The 15,319-nt window shown below is 38.0% G+C and overlaps 1 protein-coding gene across 2 annotated transcripts in view; it reads left to right on the top strand.

The window, feature by feature from the left end:
• The window catches only part of LOC110049637 (ubiquitin carboxyl-terminal hydrolase 9X-like), a 195,556-nt gene extending 182,507 nt beyond the window's left edge, over positions 1-13,049 (top strand). For both annotated transcript variants that reach the window (XM_089293533.1, XM_089293532.1), the window contains exons 60-68: positions 2,788-2,879; positions 4,767-4,827; positions 5,780-5,839; positions 7,076-7,184; positions 7,553-7,661; positions 8,105-8,198; positions 8,335-8,411; positions 12,187-12,256; positions 12,335-13,049. In XM_089293533.1, coding sequence (XP_089149659.1) covers positions 2,788-2,879; positions 4,767-4,827; positions 5,780-5,839; positions 7,076-7,184; positions 7,553-7,661; positions 8,105-8,198; positions 8,335-8,411; positions 12,187-12,256; positions 12,335-12,535 — 873 coding nt within the window. In that variant the 3' untranslated portion in view covers positions 12,536-13,049. The remainder of the gene's footprint in view (positions 1-2,787; positions 2,880-4,766; positions 4,828-5,779; positions 5,840-7,075; positions 7,185-7,552; positions 7,662-8,104; positions 8,199-8,334; positions 8,412-12,186; positions 12,257-12,334) is intronic.
• Positions 13,050-15,319: the final 2,270 nt, after the last annotated feature.

Here is a 15,319-nt window from a genome sequence, read left to right as displayed (position 1 = left end):
GATCCACCAATATTTTTGTTCAAATCGGAAACCACAACCACGTTCAGAAACAGAAGTGTGAAATGTTCAAAGGTAAACTGGTGAATGTGAATGCCATCGTTAATTTTGCACAAATAGTAAAGAAGGCAACATGCTCGAGGACTATAACAGTACGATTCCAATAACAGTCTCACTTTGAAAAAGAAATAATTTGGATGAACTCATTAACATACCGACAAAGGCTGAAGAAAGATCTATGATCCAAATTTCATTTAGGACCCAAGATCCGAACATCAAGACAGGCAGAATCCGAACCAAAATTCACAGCTGATCCACGATCCACTTTGTTTTCAAAATCCGTGAATCCGCTCGATTTACTGCAAAACTCCACAATCCTTGCACTTTTTAAGGCCAGGTCTGTTGATCCAAAAACCTATTCACCCCTGTCACGAAATCTAATAAGGAAAACACATTTTGTCATTCACAGATCTCTACAACTGTTGACATGGGGTATTGAATTATAAACAAAAGTTCTTATGTATTTTGTAATCGGTAAGCTTAATATTTGCAGTCTCATGGAGCATTTTCACTCACGTGTTCAGCAACCATACAAATTTATTGGAACAGAAGAAAGTGTTTATATAAGAAAAGAATTCAACTCCCACAGGATTGGTTGGCTGCCGTTGCAGTGTTCTTCAGACACCAAGATTGTGTCATCGTGTGAAAACACTTGTCTTCTGAACTTCACGGACGAGTTAGCTCTTTTTCGTAGTCAGTTGTCTGCTATTCTCTACAACAGCTTTTCCTTGTCGAGTGAAAGATTTTATATTTAGTCCTATTGACCGCTGCGTTGATCTTTGTTTTGAATAGGTCTTTTGATTGACAACTGCATAATGAAATTGCCAAGCTTGTAGCAAACTTCTGGAATTTCAGACAAACTTGTTTGTATAATGTTTTGTGTGATGCACTTTAACCTCTGATCCACCACTGCAACCCCTGATTTGCTTATGCAGTTCACGAGTTATAAAAGGAGATTTTACATGATGATCACTTTTTTAAGGGAATTCAGGCTTAAACATTTGGCAAGACATAAAACCAAGGGAATGATTGACGTCTCCTAAACACCAGGGCCATGTTTTTTAAAGCCCCGTGAAACTAACCCAGGGTTAGTGAGAAGTTAGATTTCAGTTTTTTAACTTTTCGGTCAGTTCTTCTGTTTATATTTATTGTATGTCATTCAGGTTTGAGTTTAAATAATCTCAAACTACACGAACAGTTAATACTTTGGTTAACTTTTAATCCTGGTTTAGTATTAACCTGGCCGAAAAGATTAGCCGCAAATTTAGCTTCTGAAGAAGATCGTATTAGAATTGTAGTGTTTGTATCTATAGTTTCTTCTCTTGTCATGTAACAGCCTTCCTTGTAGGTTTCATAGGGAAAATATAATTTTTGCCATCGACAGCAGCTTCTAGTTTTACTTTGGCAATGTGATTTAATAGTTTATGGCCTTCTAAACGTGGCATTTTCTTTCTGTACCATTGGGATTAACCTGACGTGAAGCAAAATTTTTTAAGTCCCACTGTTTTGTGTCAAGAAAACTGGATCTCGACAAGATGTCCCTTCTATCAAAGACACCGTCCCTTTTATCCTTCGAATTTTATAAGCCTCGTAATTTCACACCTCTTATACATCGAAATGGCCGGGAAGAATTTAACTGAAGGAAGAAGTGACGGGAATAATTGGGAGAATGCCTCCCTATGAACATGGACATAATGAGGGGGACCAGGCTACAGTCGATCTCGTTCTTTTTCTGGATCTTTCACCGCAATATATTACCTTTAGAATTAGCTTTTGCCACATAAAGTGGCACCATTCTTTGGAACAGTTTCCTTGTGACTTAAGAGGAGAAGAATCCCTTTGGCAGTTTAAACGCCTACTCAAAGGAGAACAATAAGGCACAGCATTTGTGGAAAGCAGCTTTCTATTTAAATATTTTAATTATATTAGGTGTTCTTGGTATGGAAATGACGTCATCATTTTCTAAAATCAAAAACTAAAGAGCCACCGAAGTTATTATCCTCATCAGGCATAAGGGGCGGTAAATTAATATCTGTTAATTACTGTTCAGCTCAATAGCTGGCTTCGTCTGAAAACAGGCACATTTTGAATTTCAGAGTTATCGTGGTGTGTGACATAATGCTGTGAAGGCGATTGTCGAAAAATACATACTTATCTCATGATTTTTGGCCTTTTTAGAAGCTGAAGTTTTGGGAAAAGTACTTATTTTTAAAATGTTTGCTTGATCAGTTCAGATAATTTGTCGCCTAGATAGCCAAAGTAAGTTCCAGATGTTTACACTATTTTCCGGCCACCACGTTGGTATACCATGGAGGTACACCAAGATGGCGGCTCCTTACTGGGCTCTGTAAACTTGTGCAAAATATTTCAACGAATATTTGAAGTTTGGGAAAACGTGCAGACCTATAACTTGGAGAAGTGTCTTCTTTTCTTATCTCCTTTAACATCATTATTTCTTGACTTTATACACTGAATGGTTTTCGAATTATTATTTCATTGTGTGACAGTGCAACCCAAGAATTAGGCATTAGGTTAAATATGTCTGAGGGATTTTCAGCTGACGAATTTTTTACCCTGGATAAATAAAGATTATCTGTTGATCTACCTGCCCACTTATCTATCCATCCATCTATCTATCCTACCCATTCAACCATCATGCCTGCCAGCTTTGTAGTATTTTAATTACCTAGATATTATATTCTTTGAAGTAGAAATTATTTGAATTGGCAGGGTACACAGCCAAAAGCAAACCCATTTGGTGAGGGTCCTCCAGTCATGGAGATTCAGCCAGTGGTGGCAGATATCCTCTTCAATAAAGCTACGTAAGTTGGTTGAATGACAATTGCAACGGTGACTCTGCTGAAAGAGACTTTATGGAAGGGGTCTTTCGTATTATCTTTCATCCAAGTCAGCATTCCAGTTGTCATTATTTACATTTATCAAATTGTCATTATTTAACTTTGCAGTAATTTTAAAACAGGCCATGTTTGAATGTAGTATAAATACTAATGTAGTGTGACAAGTGTTCTGCGGCATTTTGTAATAACTACGCATTTTGTAATAAAAGTTGCAGCATTTTGTTATTACCTGCAGTATTTTGTATTAAATGCAAACGACGCATTTTGTAATAAGAGCTGCAGCATTTTGTAATAAACGTCAGTCTACGCAATTTGTAATAACGTGGTGACGCAAATTGTAATGAGTCTCTTCACACGATAATTTCACGAAGCATACAGATTGGCTGGATTCCCTTCAACACCAACCTGATGGAAAATCAGTTATTATATTATTGCAGGATTTTTTAAACTGAATATGAGTACAGTATCTGCATGGGTATTTGTACAGTAAATGCACGCGATTTTTTAGATAAGTTCTTTTTTTCTCACTTTTGTCCGAGTCTTGGAATCAAGTTAGGTTCACGAAAAAGAAAGTAATAAAACGTCAACATTTGCGTGACAAAGGGTGGAACTATTTCACCTGGTGGTATTCCATTCTCCATTATGAAGATTTAGGAAATTTTTAAGGAGTTGAAAATTTTATTTTCCAAAATTTATACACCTCTCAGACTAAAATTATGCCACATGCTTATTGAAAATATAGATTTACATAGAAGTATGTGGGTTGTTTAGCTCCCAATATCTGCTAAAAAAGAGCACTTGACAAACTATATTAAGCCAGTGTTGAAGGGAATCCAGCCAATCTGTATGCTTGGTGAAATTATCGTGTTACAATTTGCGTCACCTCGTTATTACAAATTGCGTAGACTGACGTTCATTACAAAATGCTGCAACATTTATTACAAAATGCGTCGTTTGCATTTAATACAAAATACTGCAGGTAATTACAAAATGCTGCAACTTTTATTACAAAATGCGTAAGGTATTACAAAATGCGTAGTTATTACAAAATGCCGCAGAACAGACATGTACTGTAGCAACAGATTTGTATGACTTAGTTCAGTAAGCGGGATCTGTGATACCGTCAATAAATGTAGTTGATTATTATTAGTAATAGTAATTGGACCGAGTGGAGTACAATTCAGGGAATAATCGCGCAAGTAATTTCAAAATCGGACTAGCGCAAAGCACGAGGCCGATTTGAAACTTCGAACACGATGACTCCCTGAATTGTAAGACATGAGGTCCATTTACTAATTAATCGTATCTATAACAAATTTCCAAATTAAAAATGTCTTCAGAGAACTTTTTTTGAGTGAAAATGTCTCTAGCACTTTTCATAATTTTGGAAACTGACGGAAACATTGCGATGGAAGCCATTAAGTGCGCATAATTGACATGTGAATCACGTGGGTATCCAATAAACTGTTTTCGATACATTAATTTTGTCCTCTAGGCCTCATTATCAAGCTGAATTTTAATGTATTGAAATTGACTTATTACAAAACATCCAAATTGGATACCTGCAATTGGACACCCATGTGATTTCGGGCCAATTACGTGACAAGTAGGCGTGCAGAGAACCAATCCCGATCAAGAATTTTGTCATAGATACGATTATTATTATAGCTCAGTATATATAGCGTCCAACCAGTATCTGGCAGGTCCAACGGATTTGACTTCCTCTTGGGGGCTCAGAAACGTTTTTTGGACTTCAGTCGAAGTGTTCATTGTTTGCTCTAGTTGTTTTCACTGTCTCTCTTGCGTGTTGTTATTCAACATATTAATTAAATTTTAACTGGCTTGCTGCAGGTATTTAAAGAAAGTCATTGAAGAAAGCACTACTTCAGAAGATACTCTAAAGCTGTTAAGAGTAAGTACTAGACCTTCTTCTTTCAGAATTATGTCTATAATTATGTCCGAGTAGTGCCAAAAAATTGAAAATCATGCTAAAGAAAGGTTCCTTACCTACAGGCGAGTTTTGTTTTTCACACGAGGTACTATCCACTCTTAAAGAAGCCTCAGATTGCAGCAGCGGAACAGCAAATAGTTCCTCTTCTCTGCCCATGCTTTCAAATGCAACCACAATAGCGGGAGAATGGTTGTTTTCCTGGCTCATACTTGACCATTCCGGTCGCCGTTTTTCATAAAACCAATGGTTCGTATACCAGCTGCTTGACAAAATTTCACTTGCGCAGTGGAGGGACGCGTCTTTTGCTCATATGCAAACTTGCCCACTGGTTTTCAATTCCACCACAATGGTCCAAGATTTGCTCATGTTGGCTGCTTCAAATTTTGTTTCGCCTTTTTTCTTGCAAAAAATGGTTTGTATACCAGATTAAAAAAAAAAGCTACCAGGCAAAATAACAGCTGTGCCGGGGATATGGTACTTCTGTCCATATGTCAATCAATACAGTGCGAGGGTCAAGTGTGTTAGAGGGTAAGGGGTATTGCTCTTCCTAATTTTATTCATTTAAAGAACCTTGTTTGTTATGTTCGTGCTTTGTTGTGTAGTATTTGTTTTTATTATTATTATTATTATTATTATTATTATTATTTTTATTTTTATTATTATTATTATTATTATTATTTCTTCACTTGACGATTTGAATACAGTAAAAAAAAATAAAGTGTAGGGAAAGGGAAGTAGAGAGCAAAATGTAGTAAACTAATTATATGCCGTTTAATTAGATCTAGTTGTTTTAGGATAAAAAGAAAACTAATATAGGAGATCCTGGGCGCCAAAGGCGGACGAGCGGAGCCGCATACTTTAGAAAATTTGGTAATACTCGTTAGTTGATTCCTTAGTCTTATGTCTGTTTCAGTTTTGCTGTTGGGAAAACCCACATTTTTCAAGAACAGTGCTGTGTGAACTTCTGTGGCAGGTAAAGTATTCATTGCATATACCCACTCTCTCCAATAGCTCATCTGTTACTTGAGCGATAGACACCTAGTAAAGGATTGCCTCTAAGGGGCTAAGTCACATGGTGAGACTGCTATGTTTGTAGTTGTAACTGATATCAAACAGAACGCGCAAACAAATTTAAGCCGCCACGTACCAGTGCCATGGGATATGATAATTACAAAACCATTTATACATTTATATTCTTGTTTTAACTTTAGTAACGAAGTTAGAAGCAAATCATCTCCCATAAAGTTTATATCACTAGTTAATGATGCAGCTAGCTAAGCTGAACGCAGGCGACATGACAAGAAAAAAATCAAACTAAAACAAAATTCTTTTTTACAACACTCTACAAAAGACTCCTAAAACGACCAGGTGAAAAGAAAAACCACTCAAAATTCTAAAGATTAAACTGGCGATATTTTGAAGATCTTTATGACCAGTTCGGGCTCGTAAGCGAAGATATAGCAGGTCATAATATGTTCACATGGTTGAGCAGAAAAATTTATCCAAAAGACTGAAGCCTCAAAAATAATTCAGCAAGGAGGTTTCCTGAATGATGAAGAAAGTTCACAAAAAGAAAATATTTCTCCAAAAATTCAGAAGGATGACCAAGATATAACCAGATGGAAACAGTCAAAATGATTCAACGGTGATATTGAAAAACTTAGCCAGTGTTTTCAATTTATTTTGCTCCATCGCGCACATGTGCCGATGGTGACCTTGTCCCTTTTATTCTGTGAACGAAGGCAAAAGAGGGTCTATTCAAAGTCTTGTTGGTATGTTTGTGTTTATGTCCAACCTCGAGCCCAGAGTCGGCCAGCAAGTATGTTTGGAATGTTTATTGTGTTATAACCGGATGGGTTTCTTGGGACAAACGAAGGGTGTATCTTGGGACAAAGTGAAAATCAGAAATCAAGTTAGTCCCATTACCAATGGAAACTCTTCCATTTTCTGTAGATTCTGTGGTCAGAAGTTCTCCCCAGTAATTGTTTACAACATAGTAAACATTTCAGACATACTTTAAGTGCTTTCAGTTTATAACTTCGAGCGTAATTCTTCCCGCTTGAAAGTGTTGAAGCTGTCAACCCCAGGACTGAACTGAACTCCATTGCCTTGTTTTGCATTCAACTCCAACTCCAATAGCAAGGAGTATTGAAGACAGTCCAACTTCGAGCTGCTTCCTGTTTCTAAATTATTTCAATTTTCTTTTCAGGTCGCCTTTTCATACACATATGAACTTCGACCATATCTAGACTTGTTGCTGCAGATGATGCTTATAACAGACTCTTGGCAGAGTCACAGAATTCACAACACTCTTAAAGGTAACAACACAAAGTGATCATTTGTTACCCTTTTTTAATACCAGTATAACCACACTTTGTAACTACGAGTGCATTAGTAACAGTTTAAGTGCATATGACATGACATTTTTTTGTTAAGAACATCACAAATACTGAGTTTCACAAGTAAATACAAGGCTGAAAATTAAAGCTCTTTGCATGTAAAGTGTTACATAGTTCATGTTCATTAGAACCGAACCTCAGAGTCAGTCATGTAACATCCTGGATTGTCTGAAGAAATGGTGAAATGTTTACAAGCAAAATAGTCATTATGCTCAAAAGAACGACCAGTTCAGGAACCCGTGGGCCCCCTCTTTTGGCAGTTAAAACTGTTCTCTTTATTTCACCAGGTATTCCGGATGACAAGGATGGTTTATTTGACACAATCCAGCGTTCAAAGAATCATTACCAGAAGAGAGCATATCAATGTATCAAGTTCATGGTGACACTGTTTTGCAGGTCAGTGAAAAGTTGAAACCTACATGGTGCTAACAGTACTGCCATCACATATTACATGATATTTTATGTCTTTTTTATTCATTAATGATAGTTTTTTCAAGGCCCATGTTCTAATGATGTATTAATTCTTAGTCTAAATACAGACCCCACCGGCTCTGCTGATAATCTCATCGTGTTGAAACAAAATTAATCATTCATTTATTCCAAAGACAATTACAGTTACAGAGTAGACCCTGTGCATAAGTGGCACCTACATTTGAATAACAATACTTTATACATCCTTAGCCTTGTACTTATGTTTCCAGACAAGTGATTTTTCACATAAATGTGAGGCTTACTGTTAGGATGTTTAAGAATTGTTATTCAAATTTAGACGCCATTTATGCAAAGGGTTTATAAGAACAATATGTAGATGGCAGTTTCTCTCTGTGCATTTTCCTCAGCTGTCCCCTCGCACACCAGATTCTTCTAGCAGCACCGGACCTCCGACGGAAATGGGCATGGGCAGTGGAGTGGCTTAATGACGAGCTTGACAGGGTCAGTTTACATTGAAATGTATAGTTAAATTGCGTTGTTGGTTTTGTATTTAAATTGAGAAAGGAAGGTATAGATAATCGTAGAAGTTGTTTTGTGTATTGTGTAAGTTGTGGCTGCTATTTGTTGATCTCTTCAGAGACCCTACACAGGTGGAACGTCTTACACATACAACAACTGGTCCCCCCCAGCTCAATCCAATGAGACATCTAATGGGTAAGTGAATCGATGTTTATGCCTCTTTCATTTACTTCATTTAGTGGCTGTGAAAAACTCTCTCGCCGTTTAGTGTTCATCTGCGTGTGCAGTTCATCGCATTTGATTCTCTCCCTCCCAGATACACCACACAACAGCAAACAAACATTTAAATTCTTTTGTTTTCTCAAAGCTTAGTACACAGGCTACACTAAATTTATTTTACACCCGCTTTCAGTGTTACCTACATAGGCGACATCTTTAGACATGCCATCTTTTGGTATGCTATGTAACCGGGCCCATGTCAAAAATGTAAGCACAACGGACTTCTTAACGGTCGAACTCGAATTTCAGTGATGAAAGATGGATTTATTTGACATCAAACTAGTGGAAACCACAGGTTAGAAATGTGCGGGCCTAGATGCACTTAAAGAGCCTTGTGTTTAAGATGTGTGCAACGGTAGATAGGGTACTGGAGCGAGCATGCGTACTTTGAAAGTGCAAAACACATTGGTGTTCAAGTTTATAGATATTTGTCATAACTGGGCTAGGTGTGATATATTTGTGTTGCTGGTGAATGAGGAATAAGTCACATTATAATTGTGTGGGAGAACACAACAAGATTTATTGAAAAGTTAGAAATGAACACTATGATAACCTCTCATAGTGTACCTTTCGAGCATATAAGGGTGTCCTCTTTTACATTAACAGGTGGAAAATGTTACTAATATAATTTGAAAATGAAACATAACTTGAACATGTGAAAAATGTCACTCGTAAGATAACTTGAATATTTGAAAAGTTTCACTGCAAGCATAAGTTGAGAGAACTGCAGGTGTAAGAGTGTTTAATACACTGATGGGTCATCCTGTTAAAGTAGTCGTTATCATCATCATCAAGATATGCTCCAAAAAATAGGTCCGCAATGCGTACCTGTGGGCTTATGCTTAGTTTTATTGCAGCCACCGACAAAGAACTGACATTGTTTTGGTTTTTACCACCGACAACGAACTGACAATGTTGACTGATACATGCCAATCTTTTCGCGACTTGTATTGATTCCTTTTTGTGGCAAACGGCATTTAATTCACAGTTGCGTTACGTACCTTCAAACGATTAAGAACAATTTTGCAACACAAAATCATTGAACCACAGTAATTCTCCAAACTGTACTTGCAAAATTGCTCATTCTCTGACGCTTTTCCGAGAGCTAAACTACACTTCTTCGAGCTAAGCTTGTGTGACAGTTGCGTACCTTTGCGATATGACACCAACTAATAAAAGTCTCCAAGTGTTTTGATATGAACCCCATACGAAAACACACTCGAAATTTTTGACAGTCCTCCAAACGATTGAGAACAACTTTTTACAACAAAATAATTGATAAACACTAACTATCCAAACTATAGTTGCAACACTGTTTTTTTCTCTGATGCTTAACAGATCTGAACATATATCAAGAGAAGAATTTACATGACTGTTGTGTGACATGACACCTACTAAAACTAAACCCAAAAAGCAAACAAAAGAACAAACCCGAAATTTTAGCCTGAAAGCAGAAATTTAGGGCTCGCAATCAATTTAGGTTCTTGAAAAACTTGCAATCGATTTGGGTTCTTGAAAATCTTCTCGCTCGTCAAAAACACTGGATAGTTGCAAACTTGTTTATTCTCCAAAGCGTTTCTCCTAACTGCAGTCCAACCTCCCGTAATTATAAGCGACCACTCAAAATGTCAAGCCTAGGCGGTCGCTTACGAGAGCTTAGACCATTAGACCATACTGGGTCAAAATTTTGCCTCATTAGCATATGGTAACATGCAGAGACCTACCCCATGTTTGAAAGTTTTATTCATGTGAAAAATCAATTTCGAGAAAAAAAAACCTGTACTTCCCATTGAGAAATTTCCGTCTCTTGTTCTACCCAGAAATACGATAATGTTACAACACCTTATTATCCATTGAGTAAATGTAGTCAGGAGATGACATAGTCGATGGAAGTGTCGGTTTTTTTTGTCACTGACTTGTATATTTTAGCAAACAAGCAGACTTGCAACTATTTATGGCGAGTGAGAAGAGCCCAAATCGATTGCGAATTTATTTGCTAAAATATACAAGTCAGTGACAAAAAAAACGGCACTTTTATCGACTACCTTATCATCCAATTTACGCTCTATTATCTGTCAGGTGGTCGCTTAAGGGAGGTTGAAAACAAAAGAAAATTTCAAACTTTTAGCTCTTAAAGTAGTCGCGGTCGCTTACGAGGGGTGGTCGCTTACAAGAAATTCCAAATATAGTGATTTGACTTGGAAACTTTTGGTACTTTGGAAAACTGGTTGCTTACGAGAGGTATTCGCAACCGGAAGTTTGACGGTAGAAGAATTCTATGAGATGCATTTGCATGACTGTCACGTTTTGGTGTGACACCTTCTCAGAATCAACCCCCGCCAATACTTAAACTCAGTATGAATTCAAAACGGAAACAGATGTAAAACTCGCAATCGATTTGGGTTCTTGAAAATCTTCTCACTCGCCATAACTAGTTGCAAACTTGTTCATTCTCCAAAGCGTTTCTTCTAACTAGAAAAGAATTCTATGAGATACATTTGCCTGACTGTTATGTCATGTTTTGATCTGACACCTTCTCAAAATCAACCCCCGCCAATACATAAAATCGGCATGAATTCAAAACATAAACAAAAGAACAAGCTTAAATTTTGACGTGTAGGCAATTTTAAAGCTCCCATTCGATTTGAGTTCATGAAAATCTTCTCACTCACCCAAAGGGAAATTTCGCTTTGGTTTGCAAAATTTCATAATTCAGGCTCAGTCCTTACCTCTCAAAACTACCGTCAATGCTAAATTCTGTTTGTTACTTTTAATTGGCCATCGATAAAAGCAGGAACATGGAACATCCCGGAAAAATTTTAGAAAGCAGCCCTACAAAAATACGCGCGCTGATTTGCTAAAAATCGTGTTTCTGTAACTCGATGGAAACACAGAACTAGCACGAGCTGTTGACGTAATGATGGCGCGAGCAAAGAGAATTTACGTGTCGATGATCAAAGTAAACACGTTGTTTTCCTTTTTTCGTCGCGGAGTTCTAACAGAAATAGAAAACATGTTCTCCGTGTTTCTATCGAGTTTTAGTATAAATCCACTAGCTTTCTATCTCGAATGCCGTTCTGTGATTGGCTACGCTACTCACTATCTATTCTGTGATAGATGGTGAGTAGCGTAGCAGTGTGCCCTTGTTAACAAAATGACGGCCGCTTCTTGGCATTTTCGAAGTGTCTGTGAACAGGATTTAGATAAAGTTTTGAACGACTACTAGATTTATACTAAAACAGTTAGATTATGAGCTCTCGATTCTATCGCGTGATAGTTGACGAAGGCGCAGCCCGAGTCAACTATCACGCGATCGAAATCTCGAGCTCATAATCTAATTATTAATAGAAACACTCGTGAAAGTTTCGGAGAAATCGAAAAAGCTGAAACACTCGCCTGCGGCTCGTGTTCCCACAGCACTTCTCGTTCTCCCAAACTTCCACTCGTGTTTCTGTAACTCGATAGAAACACGGTACATGTTTTCTTTTTCTTAAATAATAATTATGAGAAAAATACGTAAAATTAAATAAAGAAAAAACCAAAAAAGAGAATTAACGAAAAAATAATAATCATAAAAATGGTGAAACGGTCTTTCAGCCGTTTACATTGCATGTCGAAAAATGGTCGAAAGATGTCGCCCATGCACGTAACACTGAAAGCAGGTGTAATTTGTGTTGCTACATTCATTTAGGTATTTCCTGGAGCGATCACACAGTGCCCGACTGACACTGGCCAAGGCCTGCGAGTTGTGTCCTGAAGAGGTAAAAGCTTGTTTTTGTCTCCTTTCTTTCTTGGCCTTCATATTCATCTTCATATTAAATGCTTTTATTTTTTTGCAGGACCAAGAGGAGCCTGAGGGAGATGTGGAAGGGGAAAATGGGACCTCGGCAGACGAAGCTTCTCCAAATGCCCAGCGTTCAAGTCCTTCTCGGGATTCTCAAAACCAGTCTCCTCCGGTTACAGATCAGATCCCACCTTTGGATAACAGTGATACTGTAGATAATGAGTCGACTAAGCTCCTAAATGAAGAGTCCGACTGATCACCAGGCGTTTTAGTCGCTACAAACAAAAGTTTGATGAACCACCTATCAACTGCATTAGCCACGGTGGAGTGTGTGTTCCCACCTGGTACCTTCACGACAACACACCAAACCACGACGGCCTGGTTACAGTGGCATTTACATCATTTTGACTCAAGCCCCACGCAAACAAGAAGTAAAACCAAATTGCGCTTATTGGACATGTTACAATGATTGTTTCGATCACTTGGAGTTAAAGTGAAAAGTGCTAATTTATTTTTATTTAATGTAGAGGGCCGTTTCCTTTGACTGAGCAAATCAGTGTTGGAGTACTTTCCGATAGTGTTATTGTGGCGCGCTTGGTTGTGGTGTAGGTCTTTGAGGACCTTTTTTCAGTCTGATAGAATCAGAATGAACAATAGCCCATGCATCATTCATTTACGAAGAATTCAATTTTCTGTAAAGATTTTAAAGAAAAACAATAATGGAATAATTTTAGAGCTTATGAAAAGTACAAATAGAAGTATTGACCATTGTTCTTTTCTCGTTATTTGGTTCATCTGTTGCTTGGTTAGCTCTCCGAAATTAGAGTACAACCCCACTTTTAACAAACTTTCTTGGTTCCGACATAGTATTTTATGGTTTTGTTTATTCAGGTTTTACAGGTTAAATACCTTTGTTTACAAGTGTTTCTTGTTTTATCTTGCGCTGCTGCGTACTAGGATGCACTATTTGCGCTTAAGTATCCGTATTGCGCGTTAAAAAAAATAGTGGAATCCTACTAGTATACTAATGTTAATCCTATTTGATTGGCTGAGCTATCTTACGTTCAGCCATAATTGGTGTGCATTGGCTGGAGGTTGTACATATGATGGAGATATCGCCGATGTTGCGGAGGAATATTTAGTAACTACGGGATAATTCAATTTCCAAGAAGATTAGAATTGTCTCAGCAGGCTGGTATCCTTAATTTTCGAATTTGATTGGCTAATCTCCGAACCACTGTCTGGAATTTTTTTCCACGCTGTATTTATTGGTGGCATTTAAACGATCACAGGTCAGCTGCCTGGAGATGGGATTCGGAAAAACCTGGAAGCTGCCCATGCCTTCCTAAATTTAGCTAGGTTAGAAAACAAAGGAAAATTTACATTTCTATACAATGCGAGCAATCCTGCAGTTTCTTCAATATCATAACAAAGTTAGTAATAAAGCCATACAGCCCGCGTGCTGATCTCGTCTGAAACTGCTTCAATGTGTATGTACACGGTATGCAGGAATGCAATTAGTATTAGTTCGCAAGCTTCCCAGAAAACCATTGAGTCGAATCGTTTATGGCTTATACACTAATATATTTTTTTTCTTGACGTTTTTTTTCTCTTTTTTAATTAGGTGTACATGGGTTATCGACCACTCGTGAGGTCAAGATGGCTGGACATTAGCCAAGTTTTTTTAAGCGGGTTTATGGCCGAACAGAATCAAGGTCGGTAAACACGCTAAAAAAGAACGAGGCCAATATACAGCCATATTGACCGACCAAACTTGGTGAATAAAGGATTTATTATGGGAAAATAACACCCTTTTCTTGCAGGACAGAGCGGGTAAACCCAAGCAGGCAAGATAGCGCCATATTGTCCTCTCGGGTAGCGAATCAAAGCGCAGGATTTGGTTCATCTTGCCCGCTCACGGAGCTAGCCATACATATAACAAGAAGCTTATAAATATGGGTTATTGACCTTATTGACCTTTCGCTCTATAAATAGATCCAAATTCGATCCAAACAATTCACGATCACATTGCTGGCAGAATTACAACTTCTTTTTAATTTCCTCGGCAGAGCGTAAAACTCGGAAGTAATACATGACAAAGAAATCGATGAGAAAACGAACCGTTTGCGAGCCGGCTTGTTCTGACAAAATACATAAAAATCTTAACAAGGCGCAATAAAACGGAACGAAATTGAGCTACAAATTACCTTTGTCCAACGACGAGGGTAATGGACTAGTCTAAAGCTAAAGGAATCTTAGGAAAATGCCCCATACAAGCTAGACAACTGTTGACGTTCGCACCACGGTTTGCCCACACACGTGTTTTTTGCGGGGGAACGCGCACTAAGAAGCTCGGAAAATTACCCAAGTGTCACTTGTGTCTAAACGTTAGCTACATTGACCAAGCGTGAGGTCAAGATGGTTAGACTTAGGCCAGGTTCTTTTTTGGCTTATTTATAGACCGAGATGAAGGCGGGGACCATTAACATCCATAAAAAGAACGAGGCCAATATCCAGCCATCTTGACCAAACAAGCTCGGGCAATAACGGATTATTACATGGCTTTTGGTGAAATTTTTCTTGCGGGACACGGCGGGAAGTCCCGAGTCGGTAACATAAGTAGATTACTCCATCTTGTCCGCTCGGGTAGCCAATCACAGCGCAGGATTTGGTTCATCTTGCCCGCTCGGGGAGCTATATATTAAAACTAGTGAGATAATCTCGGATAGTGCAGAGTGTAATGTATAGCTCTGACGCAGTGCTCATAACACAGTTCCTGTATAACCCCTGCCATTCACTCCTGGTTTGTATTGACCTTGCTAGTCATTTAGGGATTTTGATGATTAGCAGTGTGTATTTTCATTCACAGTCAAAGAATAACTTACAATTAATTACCGTTTGTCAAGACAGCTCTCGAATTTTACTGAAGTGTTTTGTGTTGATTTTTGCGCATTTTAAATTAAATAGTACATTTAAGTAGCGAACGTGACAATTTTACTCTTCACGAAAACGTTTGTAACTTGATACTTTTGTTTTCCTC

Source organism: Orbicella faveolata, unplaced genomic scaffold, assembly GCF_042242905.1.
Source record: "Orbicella faveolata isolate gen_17 unplaced genomic scaffold, um_ofav_v1 contig_25, whole genome shotgun sequence".
In the NCBI taxonomy this organism is placed as follows: Eukaryota; Metazoa; Cnidaria; class Anthozoa; order Scleractinia; family Merulinidae; genus Orbicella; species Orbicella faveolata.
Note: the sequence above shows the minus strand (reverse complement) of the source record. Positions and strands in the feature narration are given on the sequence as shown.